The sequence below is a fragment of the Tupaia chinensis genome, unplaced genomic scaffold (genome assembly GCF_000334495.1).
Source record: "Tupaia chinensis unplaced genomic scaffold, TupChi_1.0 Scaffold000252_1, whole genome shotgun sequence".
Classification (NCBI taxonomy): Eukaryota; Metazoa; Chordata; class Mammalia; order Scandentia; family Tupaiidae; genus Tupaia; species Tupaia belangeri.
In genome coordinates, this window is record NW_006159732.1 from 6410902 (window position 1) to 6428530 (window position 17629).

At 34.9% G+C, this 17629-nt stretch overlaps 2 protein-coding genes and 1 pseudogene across 2 annotated transcripts; all 3 read right to left on the bottom strand.

Moving 5' to 3' along the window:
• Positions 1-244: 244 nt before the first annotated feature.
• On the bottom strand, positions 245-1113 carry LOC102489881 (small integral membrane protein 8 pseudogene; annotated as a pseudogene).
• Positions 751-8417, bottom strand: LOC102489472 (beta-defensin 110-like; the record flags this gene model as incomplete). The annotated part of the gene is given in 2 exon segments (XM_014588010.2): positions 751-1199; positions 8344-8417. Coding segments are annotated over 2 exon segments (171 nt in total), but the record flags the coding sequence as incomplete, so codon positions are not given.
• A 4182-nt stretch (positions 8418-12599) lies between these two features.
• Positions 12600-16723, bottom strand: LOC102489058 (beta-defensin 110). Its single transcript, XM_006149106.2, has 2 exons — positions 16601-16723; positions 12600-12908 (listed from the first exon to the last, which is right to left on the bottom strand). Exons 1-2 carry the CDS (start codon positions 16653-16655, stop codon positions 12760-12762), a joined length of 204 nt encoding a protein of 67 aa, XP_006149168.1. The 5' UTR covers positions 16656-16723; the 3' UTR covers positions 12600-12759.
• Between the last annotated feature and the right edge of the window lie 906 nt (positions 16724-17629).

Here is a 17629-nt window from a genome sequence, read left to right on the forward strand (position 1 = left end):
TCTCTTATTTTACCAATATAGGTTCTATGCCAGGTAGAAAAAGCAGCATTTCCTTTGCAAATAGCAAAACAAAGCTAAACTGTCATAACAGTTGCAAAGACAATTTTTCTTAAAATATTAAAAATATCTTGCAAATATAACAGCACTGAATACTTTTTATTATATAGAAGTTAATAATCAACAAAATGACTTATTCTATGACACATTTATGAGAAGATTTAATAAAAGAAAAATACGAGGCGCCTTTTCTATGGCAAAAGAATGAGATAATGGACTATACTAAAATTATCATAGTGATCGGGTTGCCAATCTTCTCTCTTCAACAGCATATTTTGGAACAAGAAACATGATACTGTGCACTCATTACATCCTTCATTTGAAGATTTCAGAGCCCTCAATACGGTTCCATCTGCAGTAACCAGCACTGTTAATCCCACTTAAATGATGGTTTCCTCCTCATATAACTGTGTCTCACTATCAAGAGCTTCACAGAGGTCGTTTTTATTCTCTTGTGTTGCATGTAGATAACTGATACAAGCCACACAAAGTGAAAGGGTTACTAATCCAAAAGCCGTTACAGGTTGTTGAGGTTGAATGAAGAACTCTGGATTTACAGCTCAGAATAAGGTCTTTGTGCACACACTTTTGAGCCCTGAGTTTTGAAAGTCTTTTTCTTTGAGTGGTTCCTTTGTAAATGGTGGAGAGTCAGGTGCTGAAGACATCTTGACTACAATTTATTACCTGAGGAAAGCAGAGGGGTAGAGTCAGAGGCAGCTGCAGTAATGTCTTATTTGGCTTCCCCCACTGTGGTATCTGCACTACTGTCGGCACAGGGGCTTTACCCAGATAGATGCCTGAGAAGCCTCCAGAAGAAACCACATTCCATCTAGTTCTGGACACCATTGCCAGGCCAGAAATGCAAGAATGCCAGCACAGCTTCCATGGGATCAACCTCCTCTCTGCTCTCGCTCCTGATATAGTTAGGATTTTAAAGTACGTATGCCCATTAAATGTTACATTTTCCTTTTACCTACTTGTGAGTAGATAAAAATGTATGTCTGTTCCAGATTTGATGCTCAGCAGTACTTCCGTTTTCCAGAGTTTATATACAGCACTGGTTTCTCCACTTAATGCAGTATCCATAATCATACTCATCCTCATCACAAAATGTTTTACATATTCCTTTCACTTTTTGGCATCTCTCAAATCTGTATTTTGGTGAGAAGTCACTTTGGGCTGCAATCAAGAAAGACATATAAGCTTAGTCTGTTATTCATTTCGGAGTCTTCTTACTAAGAAGAGACAAAATCTGTTCTGGTTATGAGATCTTGTGATGCAAGATGGAGCGTATGTATGGTAAAGTTGCTTAGAAGCACAATTTATCAGTCATTTCAGAAAGAAGCCAAGCTTTTACTTACACACATTTTACTTGCACAAATTATGTATGACTTTATCTTGCAGTTCACATGAATACTAAACTTCAGCTGGTTCTTAGACTTCATCACCCTTGGCTTTTTTAAGATATTGCTGATAAATTAGTTTTTTAAAAACCCTGCAATTTTCATTTCTTTTCTTTCTTTTTTTTGTGAGAGGTTTTCACCATAGGGCGCGTGCGCTCGCCAGACAGACAGAGAGAGACATAGAGACAGAAAGCGAGAAATCACCCCCCAGGGGGGATGGTCACGCCGCAATCCCTTCTCCATTCTCCTCTCGGGATCTTGGGCACGCACGCACGCACACGCTCCCGGCGTGAGTTTTAAGCCACCGAGTCCGGGACACGAACCGCGGTCGACTACATGGGAGTCCAGCGACATAGCCATTACGCTAACTGCTGGTTCCCATTTCTCCCCTTTTGCGATTGTTAAACCTATTCTCATTGCTTTTTCGCAGTATCACTTGTCCCATGCTTTGTTCTCCATTCCAGATCTTACGTAAAATGTTCTTTCATTATACTAGAACAAATAGGTATTTCCTTTAACAGTCTGCAGTGACATGTAATAAATGAATAACATAATTGTGTACTTAAGTATATACATTTTTCTTGAGAATTTTTTATGCCACCTTTATTCGTACAGTCCAAATATAGAACTACACCTTGCAGTTATAATTTTTCTGATATTTCTATCTCTTACCCAGTATTCTCTAATACTTGGAGCAGAGTGGTCATGCAAATATTTACTGATAGAGTCATTTACTGAAAAAACTAAAGGACATTAGTTATTCATAGAGAAACATAGCTTATATGATCAATATATTAGTATCCTAGTTTCTTATGACTCACCTAAGACAAACGAAAGGAAAAAGATATTCTGAGATTCCAAAAGTATAGCTTTGCAGTTATACACTAAATTTAGTAAATGGAAAATGATTTTGTTATTTTAAGATTTTATTGTTATTTATGATTCAATTTACTGTAATGGTGGCAGACTTTGGAGTCAGTCTTTTATTTCCTAGTTCTATCAGTGTACTTACTACTCAGTCATTCCATCTATGTGAACAACAATAAAATAAACATAATTTTCACAAATCTAATTTGAACATTAAATTATTTGTGTGGCAGCAAAGTAAAGCAAAATAACTTCATTGAAATTTGGAGAATAAATTTAATTTAATTTAGATATAAATTATGCAATATCATCTCATAGGGTCTAATTGTCTGCATAGAATCTAAAATTTAGAAACATATTTCATTTTGCTCAATATGATAGACATGAGTTTGAATTCATAGTATTCTTCAAGCATCAGGTTAAAAACTACACAAAAACTAGGACCAGCAGACGATAAATGGTTATATTGCTGGACACCTACATAGTCGAACAGGGTTCTAGTCCTGGACCCAGCGGCTTAAAACTCACACTGGACATGTGTGTGTGTCTCTCTGCACATGCCCTATGCCAAAAATCTCTCTCAAGAAAAAAAAAATAGATAGAAACTAAAGGAGACTTCTTTCTTTTTTTTTTCTTTTTTATATATATAGAGATTTTGTATAGGGCATGCGCACTCTCCAGAGGGAGAGAGAGAGACAGAAAGAAAGAAATCACTCCCTAAGGGGGCTGGTTATGCTGCAGTTCCTTCTCCTGCATTCTCCTCTTGAGATTATTTTGGGCACGCTCACACATGTGCCAGGCCTGAATTTCAAGTTGCTGGGTCTGGAATGCGAACTAGGGTTGACTACATGGGAGCCCAGCAATGTAACCCTTATGTCATCTACTGGTCCCACTAGAGGAGACTTCCAATAGTCTACTTTATTGTCCTTAGTGAAGTTGGTAGAAAAGAGAAGAAAGTTAAAGTGGAAGAGACTATCCGGAGGGTTTTGACACATGACTATATGTATGTCCCTAGAGAACGTAAAGTTGATTCATAATGGCAGAATCCTTGGCCACTGGTGAATTCTGGTGAAATCTAAAGTAAATTCAGCACCATATTTGAAATAATTGAAAGTAAAAAAGAACATGATGTATGATTCAATTTAAATTTTTTTAACTTTTGTTGAGCTAGGTACTTTTAAAGCTAATCAGCATTCCTGAGCATATATATCTTAAAACCCCACCAAATCTATGGAGATTTTTAAGTACATTAATTTGGAAAAGAGAAGTATGAATTTTAAGTAATTAGTAATATGAAAAAAAAATCTATTAATGTTATTTTTACTTTACCATTATTTGAGAAAATTAGAATATTTCAAATCACAAGGATTATAGAATCATGATCCGAGAACAGATGGAACATGTTACAAAACTGGTTCTATTACTTATTTATTTGCAAATAAAGTATTCCTATAAAATCACGGATTTTTTATGCATAAATTATGAATGAGAATAATAATTTAATGTTATTAAAATTGACTACATGACAGGTTTTCAACACATTCTTGAAAATGTATATTATTAAATAAATGCATAATTTCTATTTTTTGCACCAAAATAAACTCATACTTTAATTTCATTTTTTCATAAACTATAAGAAGTCTCTACCTACATATGCATGAAACCAGTTTTTAATCTGTACAATGTTAGGCAAATTGCAGCTATGCATCCCTGAGTATTTCTGTCAGATGGTTGGAACTGGCTGATATATACTGTACAAGAACAAAAACGAGCAACTAGAGGAAGGACACATGGCATCTCTTTCACCCACTTATACTTCTCCAGAAATTTTGCACATCACTGGAGAAATGGGGCCCTTGAGAAATAATTTTCACAGAAAAAGAGAAATGTAAACCATATGGACTTCTATCAGGGGAGTATATTCCAGAACGTTTTCTAGTCATCTCAGCAAAAGCAGGTAGCATAAAGACGGTGCAGGTGTACTGTGGGTAAAAATCTGCAAGTCCTGCATGTGCATACCTAGAGACAACCCTCTTAGGAAGCCAAACTCTGTGTGCAGTTCTTTTTCCTCTCAAGAGAAATGACTGACATACATCTCCCTCCTGGCTAGTAATAAATGCCTCTGCAGGTCATTCCTATACTTACCTCATGACACGCTCTGAAAAGAGAAAGGCAGAATGGAAAGTAGGAGGTAGTTTTTGGACGATGTTTGCTCTTGCTGGGCACAAGTTGAGATCAAGACAAGTTACGATCCAGAGCAACACCATGGGTCAGCTGAAATTTGAAAGGGTGTACTCTTTCACAACAGACAGCACTCAGTTTCAATTCTGGCTATTCTATTTATTATTTTTTATATGATTTACTTAGCCCGCAGGATTTAGATTTACCTATTAAATTGAAGTTTTTATGCAATTTCTAAAGGTATGAGATAAAATGTGTAAATTGGTGTTTTCTTATAGTGTTAAAAATTTTTCTGACACATCAGGGTTAAAGAATTTGGAGGCTATCCTGGTAATTAAGCTCCAAAAGTAGTAATAAGTATAGATTGGTGGTTTGTGAAGAAGACCGAGAAGAGCAGAAGCTATTGGTGTTAACAAGAGAGTCCAGGGAAAACAAAAGGAAAAGGGATTTGGTGACAAAACAATGGAGGCTTTTGGCATTTATGAGACTATAAAAATAGACTATTCATTTCATAATCACATAAAATATTGGTTCATTCTAATATGTGTTCGGGAGAAGTCCAGTAACATAAAGAATTAAAATAGACCTTTCGGTTTGCTTTTAGGAAAACATTTATAACATTAGCACACAATCTTTTAGTTAATTGATGTGGATGGATGAGCATAGAGTATACAAGAATTGATAATGTGGAGACTACAAGTTTAGATAACTTTTTAAGAAGTTTGGTGAAGAATAGAATAAGATGAATTACAAAGAAAGCTCGGAATAAAGATGAGGAGAGCTATTTTAAAATATGAAATAGACTTGAGGATATTTGTATCTACTAAGTAGGATCAGTTGAAATGATTGAAATTTTTATGATTTTTGACTTAAAAAACTGACAAAGTCAAATGGCTAATCATTTAAGAAGAAACAAAATCAACAGCAAAAGAGGGAATGCAGATGTAGGAATTAAGACAGCTGTAAAGAATACCAATAGTCTAGTTAACCTTCTACTCTCCTTGTAGACTGCTTTAGGAACTCTCTTCTCATATTCCCAAAATATCCTTCCCTATCTTTACTCTTACCTAAAGATCTTGCTCCCTTATTCAATGATCTGATTGAAGACTCTTAAGAGACTTTCTACAGACTTCCACAGCAAAATTAACCCAACTGTCAGCATTTATATCTGTGTATTCTGCTTCTTATTTATGTTAATGAAAATAGCATCTCCATGAGCTAATGAGGAGCTATTTCTTCAGTTAGATGCCACCTACTCTTGCCATCTCAAAAGATTTCTATATTCACTCTGGCTTCTGTGTTTTTTACATAAGCACTTGTCAAATCTTAAATGTCTCAAAGTTTATACGTTCTAAATTGGACTAATATTCCAACCTAAACTTGTTTCACCTAATATCTTCCCTATCTTGATGGACGGCTCAACACCTTTATAGTTCAGACTAGAAATCTTAGTTATTTTTATCTTTTTAAAAGTTTTGCCAGCAGACTGTGTGCATGGTGTAAAGAGAGAGAGAGAGAGAGAATAAGAATTCTCCCCAGGGAGAATGGTCACACTGCCGTACCTTCTCTCCCATCTCTCTGTCCTTTGGGATTTGGGGCATGCACCGTATAGACACACCCAGGCTGTTTTTCAGGGTACTGAGTCCAAGACAAGAACCACGTGATTGGCAACCATAACCACCACACCATGGGCTGACCTTAGAGTCATTCTTAATATCTCTTTCTGTATCATAGCCACAATTAAATCTCTCATGAAATCCATGAAATCTCTCATGAAATTCTATAATGGGATATCCAGAATCCTATTATTCCCCAGCTTTTATACTTTTTCCCAGGACTGAGCTACTATAATTTGCTCTCTATTTTGTTTCAGTAGACTTTTACCCATCCAAGCACTTCTAAATGGTTTTTTGAAACAAAATTCAAAGCTAGAGACCAGCAAAAACTGTTATTATTATTTTTTGAGAGGTTTTTGCTATAGGGCATGTGTGCTCACCAGAAAGACAGAGAGAAACAGAGAGACAGAAAGTGAGAAATCACCCCCCAAGGGAGATGTCCACACCACAATCCTTTCTTTTCCATTCTTTTCTTGGATCTTGGGCACACACACACTCGCACCTGACATGAGTTTAAGCCACCAGGTCCGGGACTTGAACCGTGGTTGAGTACATGGGAGTCCAGCGATGCAGCCATTATGCTATCTGCTGGTCCCCGAGAAGGTGTAATATTTACTAACTGAACTCCCATATAGTCAGCTGTGATTTGAGTCCCAGACTCAGTGGCTTAAAACTCATACCAAGTCACTGCTGGGCGCATATGTATGCATGCCCAAGATCCTGAGAGGAAAATGGAGAAGAAGGGATTGTGGCATGGCCAGCCTGCCTGAGGTGGTGATTTCTTGCTCTCTATCTCTCTATCTCTTTCTGTCTTTCTTGGGAGCCCATGTGCCCTATAACAAAAATCTCTCAAAAACAAACAAACAAAAACAAAACAAAACAAAAACCAACCAAACAAACAAACAAAAACAACAACAACAAAAAACCCTCACATCAAATGCATGTGTATGTGTGCCCAAAATCCCAAGAGGTGAATAGAGGAAAATGGATTGTGGTGTGGCCAATCCCTCTGGGAGACATGGGAGATTTCTGACTTTCTGTCTCTCTGGCAAGTGCACATGCCCTATAGTCAAAATCTTTCTTCAAAGAAACAACATTCAGAGCTGATTCCACAACCTAGTGGTTAAGGAAACCAGATACCCATGGTCAACTGTGATTTGAATCCTGGCTCCAGTGGCTTGAAAAACATTCTAGACACATGCACATGCAAGCTAAAAATTCAGACATAATGGAGAAATGGAAAAGAGATGGTGGCATGACCACCCGTCATTGGGGGTGTTTCTCCCTCTTTTTTTTTTTTCCCCCTCTGGAAATTAAGACAAAACAAAACAATTTCAAATTAGGTTTTTCTCTACCTAAAACCCTTTGGATTCCTTTCAGAATATAAGACAAGATCCTTTCTAGTTCCTAAAAATCCCTGGAGAATCTGTCACCACTTTTCCTGCTGAAAAACCTCCGTTCCCAGTGTGCATTTCCAGCTACTCTTGCTTCCCTGGCATTTCTTGCAAATTTCATTTGTGCTCCCATAACTTCTTCTGTCAACTCTTTGCTCAAATGTTACCTTCTGAACAGGACCACACGCGAAGTCACGTTTTAAATTACTACAATTCACCCGCACTTTTGTACCCTTTCACTCTGCTTTGATTTTACTGTAATACTTATCACCTTCTACCGTACTGCTTCATTTGTTTATTTATTATATTTACTATTTACTTCTCCCACTGGAATATGAGTTCCACAAAGATAGGTTATATCGTTTGTTTTGCTTGTCGATATTTCCCAATATTACTGCATAATGACTGACAAATAGTACGCTCCATGACTGCTTATTAAATGAGGGAGAGCATGTCAAATGTCAGAGTTATGAACTGACATTGATCTTTTGGAGAAGATCTGTATCTTACTTATTTTTGAGCTTTATCCAATTGGATATCGCTTAAAGCTCAGTTTATATCCATCAATATCAGTTTCTTAGACAGGAACTATAATGATTTTTTGTTTAGATAAAAAAAAAAAACTATGACATTATACCAGGTAAGAAGTAAACCATCAATAAAATACTGCCTCAATTAATAAATTTATAATTGGAATTATATTTTGTTCTTGCTTAAAACTATCGAAGTGAAATAAATGCTGGAATATGTTGTTTTCAGATGCATAATACCAGGAAGTATTCTCATTCTTCTCCTCATTGTCTGCTAGAATTTGGTGGTGATAACTTCTCTAAGGATAATTTTATTTCAGTATGATGCTTTTAATTGATTCATGAGGTTATTGAACTACCAAATAATAACAAAAATAGTCAATACATAGTGGCATCCATTTCATCAGGGTCACTGACAATCAATATTCATGAAATTATATCTTGGGTCAGTGAGCGCAAAATGTAAAACTTTCCCTTTCTTAGAACTAACTAGTTTAATTTAAGATTATCTAGCTCTTTTGTCAATTCACATGACGAAAATTACAGTGTATTACCAGGAAAGTTGCCAGAAACCTTCCCATTTGTATTTGCCTTATTTTGTTGTTATTCTTCTTTTATACATTTTGCTAACAAATTACCAAGCTAGACATGTAAATTCTGAGGACTGAATAATTAATAACACCTCTATCTCTTTACGTAAACAAGCTGTAGAACTTCATTCAAAGGGTCTCTAAAGTGTGGGCCTTGCTATCACACAGACAAACACTTAGCATATTTCTTCAGAGAAGTACAGCCTTGCTATCACAGACACAAACACTTAGCATATTTCTTCAGAGAAGTATATTAATTTCACAGTTGACATACATAGGTTCACATTTTTCCTTCCAGTTTCTTATATTTGTCCCTTGAGCTGAAGACAGAGGCTAGTGGCTTGAGTGTATACTTGATTACCCAAGGAAAGACCAGCTCTGAATTTTAGGTGGTTTTGCTTTCACTGATACTCTTAACATAGCCTATTTAATACATAAATATGTTTCTTGTGTTTTCTAGGATATCTCTCACCATTTTTTCAACTTCTTGGTGGACTCTAAACATTTTTATTCTACGATAATAGTATGGCCTCTCAATTCAACTTTAAAGATCTGAGTGTAGGGATGGTTAAGTTTCCAGTTAATTAAAATAAGTAACAAACTCAGGATTAGCAATTGGCATAATGGCTATGTCACTGGACTCCCATATAGTCGACTGTGGTTAGAGTCCCGAACTGGTGGCTTATGCTCACTCCGGATGCCTGTGAGTGTATGCCCAAGATCCTGAGAGAAGAATGGAGGAAAAAGGATTGTGGTGTGGCCATCCTCCCTGGGGGGTGATTTCTCGCTTTCTGTCTCTGTCTCTCTGGTGAGCGCACGTGCCCTATGGCAAACACTTCTAAAAATAATTAATTAATTAATTAATTAAGCTAAGTTTCCCTCCCTTCAAGGCTATCAGTATATCATCTCTAGTCCATATGTAAAAATACATACAATTTTTGAGTAGATAGTTATTCTCGTAAAACATAGGGAATGCTACTGGCTACCTGAAAATGTTACTGATTTTCTTTTATTTTAATTTTTATTTTAAAATTTCTGTGAGAATGAGTTCTTGTCTTTTTAAATTAGTAATTGCCAGTCACATGTGATTTTGCCCCACAAAGGGGGTATTTGGCAATGTAAATTGATGTTTTTAATTATCACAAAAAGGGGAAAAGTTGCTATTGACATCTAGTGGGTAGAGGCTAGGGATATTGAGAAATGTCCTGCTTCCGAACACATAAAGAGGATGATCGCTACCACAACAAATATTGTTCTGAACCAAAATACATGGTGTCAAGTTTGAAAGACTCTGTTATAACTAAATAGAGTCAAAATACTTTTGAGGACATTTATATTGAAAATGAATACATTTCACAGTAGCAGATTTTTTAAGTTATTGACATCTATGAAAGATAATAGGTGTAAGGCTCCTATGTGCACTTAGCGAAGAACTGTTTTATGATGGAAATCATAGGTTTGTTAAAGTAAAATGCTAAACTTTTGTTCATTTGCTTGTTTTTAGGTTTTTGCCATAGGACATGTGCACTCATTGAAGAAAGAGAGTGAGAGAGAGAGAGAGAGAGAGAGAGAGAAAGTTAGAAATCACACCCTAGAGGGAGATGGCCACACTGCAATCCCTTCTCTTCCATTCTCTTCTGGGGGTTCTGTGCACTCATGCACATGCACCTGGCAAAAATTTCAAGCCACCAGGTCAAAGACTTGGACCATGTTTGGCCATGTGGGAATCCAGGTTCTTAATCACTACATCACCTACTGGTCCAAACACTATAAATTAATCAATCCTTTATGAGAGAAATATATACAGAAACAGGTGCTTTTTATTATGTATAATCAATGTATATGTGTTTATATAAAATATATAATTTTATCTAAATAAATATGAGAAATTATTTTCCCATACATATAACTGTTATAAATGCATAGTATGAATATACGTAAACCTTACATCTTCATCTAGAAAATGGAATGGGTTCACAGAAATTTCATAACAAAAATATTAAAGAATATTACTGAGATTCCTTGAGTTTTCATCGTCTAGCCTACATGTATGCATTTAGTAAATTTTCTTTTTCTTTAATTTTCTAAAAGATTATTCAACATTACTTTGAAGAGAGACTTTAAAAAATTCTTACTTTGACATATTGGTAATTTTTTTTTTAAAGAGATTTTTGCTATAGGGCATGTGCACTTGCTGAAGGGACAGAGAGAGACACAGAGGCAGAAAGTGAGAAATCACCCCACAGAGTGGATGGCTATGCCACACTTCCTTCTTCTCCATTCTCCTCTCAGGATTTTGGACATGCATGCACACATGGCCAGAATGAGTTTTAAGCCACTAGTTCTGGGACTCAAACTGTGGTTAACTATATGAGAGCCAAGTGACATAACCATTATGCCATCTGCTGGTCCCACTGGTGATTTTTCAATAAGCATTTTGAATGAATACATATTGTTAAATTACATCCCTGTACTCATAAAAAATATAATTAACATCTTAAAATGAAGACTGTATGGTCCAGATGAATTATTCAGAGTGTTGTAGGAAAGACTATGAGGGGACATCAAAAAATTTATGGAAAATAGGGCCATCTAGTAGGATGGTGATTAGGGTGACTGTATCCCACATGGTCAACTGCATCGTTTGAATCTTAGACCCAGTAGGTTGAAAATATGCCTGGCCTATGTGCGTGTTGTCCAAAATCCCAAGAGGAGAATGAAGAAGAATTGTGGTGTGGCCATCCCCCTAAGAGAGCCTTTCTCACTTTTCTTTCTCTCTGTCATTCTCTCTCTCTGTCTTGCTCAGGCAAGCACAAATGCACTGGGTAAACAAAAATATAAATATATATGTGTGTATACACACGTATATAATGAAAAATGGAGTTGAAGTTATGAGTTCATTCTAGTGCAAAAAAAATTTGAAGTCCATATATAGTATGTGTTTTCCATGAACTTTTGAAGACATCCATATGCTATGAATCCACAGAGGAAGTAGGAGGAAGACAGGGGCACATTGGAGATGAAAAGTGAAGGTTACTGCTACTTCCTCTAACTATACACACATATATAATGAAAAAATGGAGTTGAAGTTATGAGTTTATTCTAGTGCAAAAAAATTTGAAGTCCATGTATAGTATGTGTTTTCCATGAACTTTTGAAGACATCCATATGCTATGAATCCACAGAGGAAGTAGGAGGAAGACAGGGGCACATTGGAGATGAAAAGTGAAGGTTACTGCTACTTCCTCTAACTGGGTATATCTTCAGAATGGAACAACTTTCAAAACTGAAGACATGAATTAAACTATTAGTTGTAGTTTCTAATTTCCTTTGCTAAAATGTTTAACTATGAAATACAGTTTTAAAAATGATTCGTGAAGGCTCTATATTTAAACAGGTTTGTATTGTTACCTCCATTTAGAAGATAAGGAATAAGAATTTCTTTAGTAAGTAATGAAGAAAACTGAGTTAATTTAAAATATATATATATATATATGTACCCTCTCGTCTCTAAAATTCTGTTCTTCCCCTTTTACTTCCTCTCTTATTTCTTGATGTACATTTGCTCTCCTATATAAGAGTAAAATTTAAAGGTGAAGTTGTGATTTTTCTCTGCTCTTTGATTCTTACACTCTGGTCATTCTCTTTCTTCAACTCTGTCTCTCTCATGAGAAAGGTCTGCACTCTCAATGCCTAATCTCCCAAACTCAGTGAATTATGCTTTTTATGGGATAATCTACAGAATTCTGTCTAATAAAATGACAGCAAATTTCTATTGAAAGCTTATAGCTCAGAAATAAACTTTTTAAAATCTATTACCTAATGTTTCCCATAAATTTCTTAAGTCAATTAACACAGGCACATAGAATTTTTAGTTCTTCTGGAGAAACTTCCATAAAATAAGTTCTGCTTACTTCTGGCACCAAGAAATCAGAAGAAAAATGCATCATAAAGGCACCAGATATATGTATAACATAGAACCACTTCTGACTGGTTCAATATTAAATTTTATTTTATTCTTTGTATATTAACCAAACACAGGCTTTGTAGAATATGCTGGGAAGACTTAGAAACAATGGTCCTTTCTTCTTGGAGCATATGTCTTTTTTCTTCTGTCATCCTTACTTCTGCAAGCAGCAATGGGTTCCAGGTCTTATGCAGTAAGCAATCCTAACTTCATTGTCAGGGCACTGATTTCTACATCGACCATTACCCCTTATGCACTCTCTCCTCAAATCCAAGCTACCATACTCTGGGTATTTCTTTTTGGCTGTAAGAAGGAAAGAATGACTGAAATTAGCACTCTGACTATGACACATGCATATTTTAAAAGGAGAACTACCAAGAAGCAAAAGATTATAGTGAAATTCTTCAATTACTCAGCAGTGTTTAAGTGAATTTACTGTCATGTTGTGCAAGACACATCCTAGAAATCAGAATGCCTTGAGCTGAAACTAAATGTTTCAACTTGCCATCCTATGGTGACAACACAGGGACTCAAGGACAGTTCCCAAAATCAATAGCAGAGAGGTAATCATAATTTATCTGTCAGGCTTAGAATCTACAATAATCTAACTGCACTTGAGCTGACCTTTTTATCCAAATTTCTTTCATTTAGAACCTTTTCTACTTACATATTATCTTTGATATGTAATCACCCTATTCATATTAAAAAGAATTCTAAGTTCTGCAAGTGGCTGACCAATGGGTAAATTCACATATTTTCATATATGAAGCATATAAAAAAGCAAATAAGTTGTGCCACTGTTTTCTTCCATTACTTTGGATTTGATAGTTCAGACTTTTTTTAAGGTCAGGCCCTTCTGCTCCGACATTGCCTGCATTTCCAGTAACTGAGAAGTGTTGGTGAGTAGTTATCCCTACTGGTAAACTCATAGACTCACAGGTACATTATTCATGTTGTTTGTTTAAATAGCGGATTCAAACTCAATTCTTCTATTAATACTGGCTTTCTTATCACTACAACTGAAGCAATTAAAAACATGATGACACAACTTAAAGAAACCAAAGCAGAGAAAAATGTAGTTAATCTGCAGATTTTGAATGTTCATTCTAGATATCATTCCTTATCTTGCACACTGTAAATGCTCACTTCTACATATCATTCCTCATCCTGAATTTCCTGATGAGTTCTTATCAAACCTGTATGTGATCTGCCAGTCATCGAAATCTGGATTATACTCACTGTAGACAAAAGTTGTTATGTTTAACACTATTGTCTAATTTACCTTGAACTGACCTCATCTTTTCTCTTATTAATTCTTTGTCTCCTTTCACCTTACAAAAATACTATTGTCTTCTTTATCCTCATTCAGACCTCTAAATATGCTCAAGGCTTTTATCTTTAAATGGCTAATATTCATTTTTGCAAGCATCTGTCTACTCATTCAATGTGTATCTATAAACATACACTTCGTCAAGCTCCATGCCAGACTCTAGGACTGGGGTTCTCATTCTTAGATATGTGGACCATTGAGTGAGATCATTATTTACTCTAGGGAGTGGGGATAGGTTGTCCTGTGCATTGTAGAGTATTTAGAAGCATCCTTGGCCTCCACTCAGAATCAGGAAAAATAATCTTGACTATCTTCTCAGCACAAAACTATGCCATTCTGTATTCAAAATAAATGTCAAATTTCAAGAAAAGTGATTATTGCTACATTTTTCAATTTGCCAGCTAAAGTGAAAGAAAAGAGAGAGTGATACAGCAGTTCTCTTTTTTGCGCATTTATAACATCTAGAAAAGCAAAGTTAAAATCCTAGAAAGAAAATTTCCTTGCTTAGAAAATTTAAAATTTTTCAATACAAAAAATATATTTTTTAAACATAAACTCCTTTTTACTTGTAACTTAGTGGAAAGAACATTTTTCTACATCAATTTTGGGTACAAACTTTTGCCATCCAGAAGACTGAAAATGAGTTAGTAAAACCAATGAAAATATGTCATTTATTTTTATTGTTTATTCTATCATATAGTTATGATTTATAAGGTGAAAGACACCATTCTAATTGTTTTATTATATAAAATTTTTTTTATATTCTGTATCAAACTTCTTGTAATTTTGTGGAGAAAATAGATATCTGATATGATTTTTTATTTTTGAGGGTTTTTTTGGGGGGAGGAAGTCAGTAAGGGTAGGAGTTATCTAAAGGTTTGGTCCATAGAGATGAAAAAGAATAATGACCTTGTTTTGAGAATATAAGAAAAAATAACAAAAAGAGATTAACACAATGTTATAATCTATGTCACTGTATTCCCCAAATGGCTTAGAATTTGTTAAGTCTGCAGGGCACATGTTTTTTTAAGTCTACTAAATAAGTAATGAATAGCTTTTATTTATTAGTTGGAAAATTCAATATGGCTGTTACAAAGAAAAAGTAAGCTAAAAAAATAAAAATGCTTAACAATGTGACCGACCAATGTTAATTATTAATCTTAGAACAAAGAGAATCATCACATGTTTAATTTTATATGAATCCATATTAAGTTTATTTTTGTTCTACTATGGAGCTGGAAAAAAATGAAAGTGCCTATTTTGAAAGAAGATGAAGGAAATCATTCTCTTAATTAACTAAATTACTTTGTAATTCCATCGATGTCTGGCTCTTATGTAGAATTTTATCTACTTGCAACTTTTAAAAAAATTTAAGAAAGATTTATTGCTATAGGGCTTACTGGAGAGACAGAGTGACAGAAAGCAAGAAATCGCCCCCTGGGAGGGGGTCGCCATGCTGCAATCCCTTCTCCTCCATTTTCCTTTCAGGATTTTGGGCACATATGCACACATACCCAACATGAGTTTTAAGTCACTGGGTCTGGTATTTGAGCAGCGCTTGACCGTGGGAATCCAGCGATGTAATGGTTTTGACATCTGTTGATCCTTCCACTTGCAACATTTAGATAGTTACTTTTTAGTTCATTATGTGTGAATTTTTATAGTGCTATGATGAACTCTGTACTACAATCAGAGATAAGTCTGTCTTCTAGGCTTCTACTATGATTTCTGTTGGATATTTAAAAATTATCCAGGTACTAAAAAGGGGTATTATCCTAAAAGTTAGTGAATATGAGTCTGATATTATTGCAAGTATAAACTGGGTGGTCTTAAGCTTATCCTTTCACCTTAAGCTCACCTATCTTTTCACCTCAAGCTCTTGAAGAAAGAAGTGGGTAATAAACTTTTCATCTCCAAAATGACTTGTTCTATTTCCCTGCAACTGATATAGATTAGTTTAGGAGAAGAGAAGCTTGCTACATACCTGATATGAAGAGATAGTCCTGAGGGGGGGCAAATCTCACCCAAAGTACAGCTGCATAGAGGGCATTACTTAATATCTATGTATCTGCAGACTAAATGACAGAGGTAGTGGGAAGAAATACGTAAAGAAGACCAACAGGGGATACCAAGAAAGGATTCCTATTAAGGAAAAGCTGTCAATTTTATTGCTTAAATGATATGAAAAATAAATAGGTCTGCAAAACTGAGTCATTTACTCCTTAACAAATGATTATGCTAAATAATATTTTCTCTCAATAAGCTATATAGCACCACGAAGAATAGATCCTAAGTAATGGTAACTGGATGAAGGTGATGATACTAATGCAGTGATTTTTTTTTTCAAACATCATTTTAGATTTATAGAACAGTTGCAAAGACCTTAGAGGCCAGCTTCCTCTTATATTATATTTCAGATAATCGCAGTAACATTTATAAAAAATAAGAACATAATCTAATACTATTAAATAAATAACACTTTGTCCACCTTTTACCAGTTTCCTATTATTGTCTTTCTGCCTGTTCTAGAGTCTAATCCAGAATACACACTGTATTTAGCACAATAATCTTTAAATTCCTATGTCATTATCACACTTTTAATAAGAATAACTGATTTCTTCTCAGATTCATAAATATAATACTCTCATAAATATTTGCATATTACCTGGTGAAATTGTGACCCAAAAGAGCAGAATAAAGAAAAAGAGATGAATCCTCATGGTAGACAGTTTTTTGGGAAAAAAAGAGTGAACTGAGTTTTTATCAACTCAGGTGTTTTGAAAAAAGGAAATGGAAATGTCTTTATTTATAGATTCTCTTAAGAAGTGATTTAACTACTTATGCCTATCAAGAACTAGATCATTTTATGCTTGGTTGAACAGTGCCACATTTAAAGAATGTGGGCACAAAACATATGATTTTATTTTTATAAGATAAAATCTTATACTTCTACTACCCTAAACAGACTTTCACGAAAAGAGAATATTTCAGAAGTTTTTATTTTTAAGCAATATGTATCTGGATTGCTAATACATCGAGGCAAAAATGTTACTGGAACCTGATTCTCTACTGTATGTTATGAGTAGTGCTAAATATTCTAGTGTCCCTAATAGTAAATTGTTGAATATTTGAATCACAGGATTTTACAGATGGAAGTCTTCATTAAGTTCACTTTTCTTCACAGACAAAAGCAAAGAGAACAAGGGAAAATAAGAGCCTTTTTTCAATTAATTAATATAGTCTGTAATTATTTCGGATTATTAAAAGAGCAGAGAATTCTGGATTTATTAATAAGTTGGATACATATGCTATACAATGGGTGTTTTAGTATAGTTTATACTTTTTTATAATAAGTCACCAGTTTCACAAATTCTAAGTACACTATTTTAAATATTTTTTATGAATCTAGCTTACTTGCTAGATTGATTTTACTCCCTCTTAGTAGAAACAAGTGGTCATACAAAACCGTCTGCAGGGCTGTAGCATGGTTTATTATGGGCAAATAGAAACAACCCACGTGTTCATTAATTGATGAATGGATAAATAAAATGTGTCATATGCACACACTGATACATTATTCAGCCATAAAAAGGAATAAAATACTGAAGCAAGTTACAACAGGGATGAATCTTGGAAGCTTTATGATTAAGTGGATTAAGTCTAATGCAAAAGGCCACATACTGCCCAAGTTCAT

Excerpts from the sequence above, each read along its gene's own strand:
- LOC102489058 (XM_006149106.2), bottom strand. The coding sequence starts at position 16,655 with ATGAGGATTCATCTCTTTTTCTTTATTCTGCTCTTTTGGGTCACAATT. Across the intron at positions 12,909-16,600 it reads TTGGGTCACAATTTCACCAG|CCAAAAAGAAATACCCAGAG; the intron begins GTAATATGCAAA and ends TCCTTCTTACAG.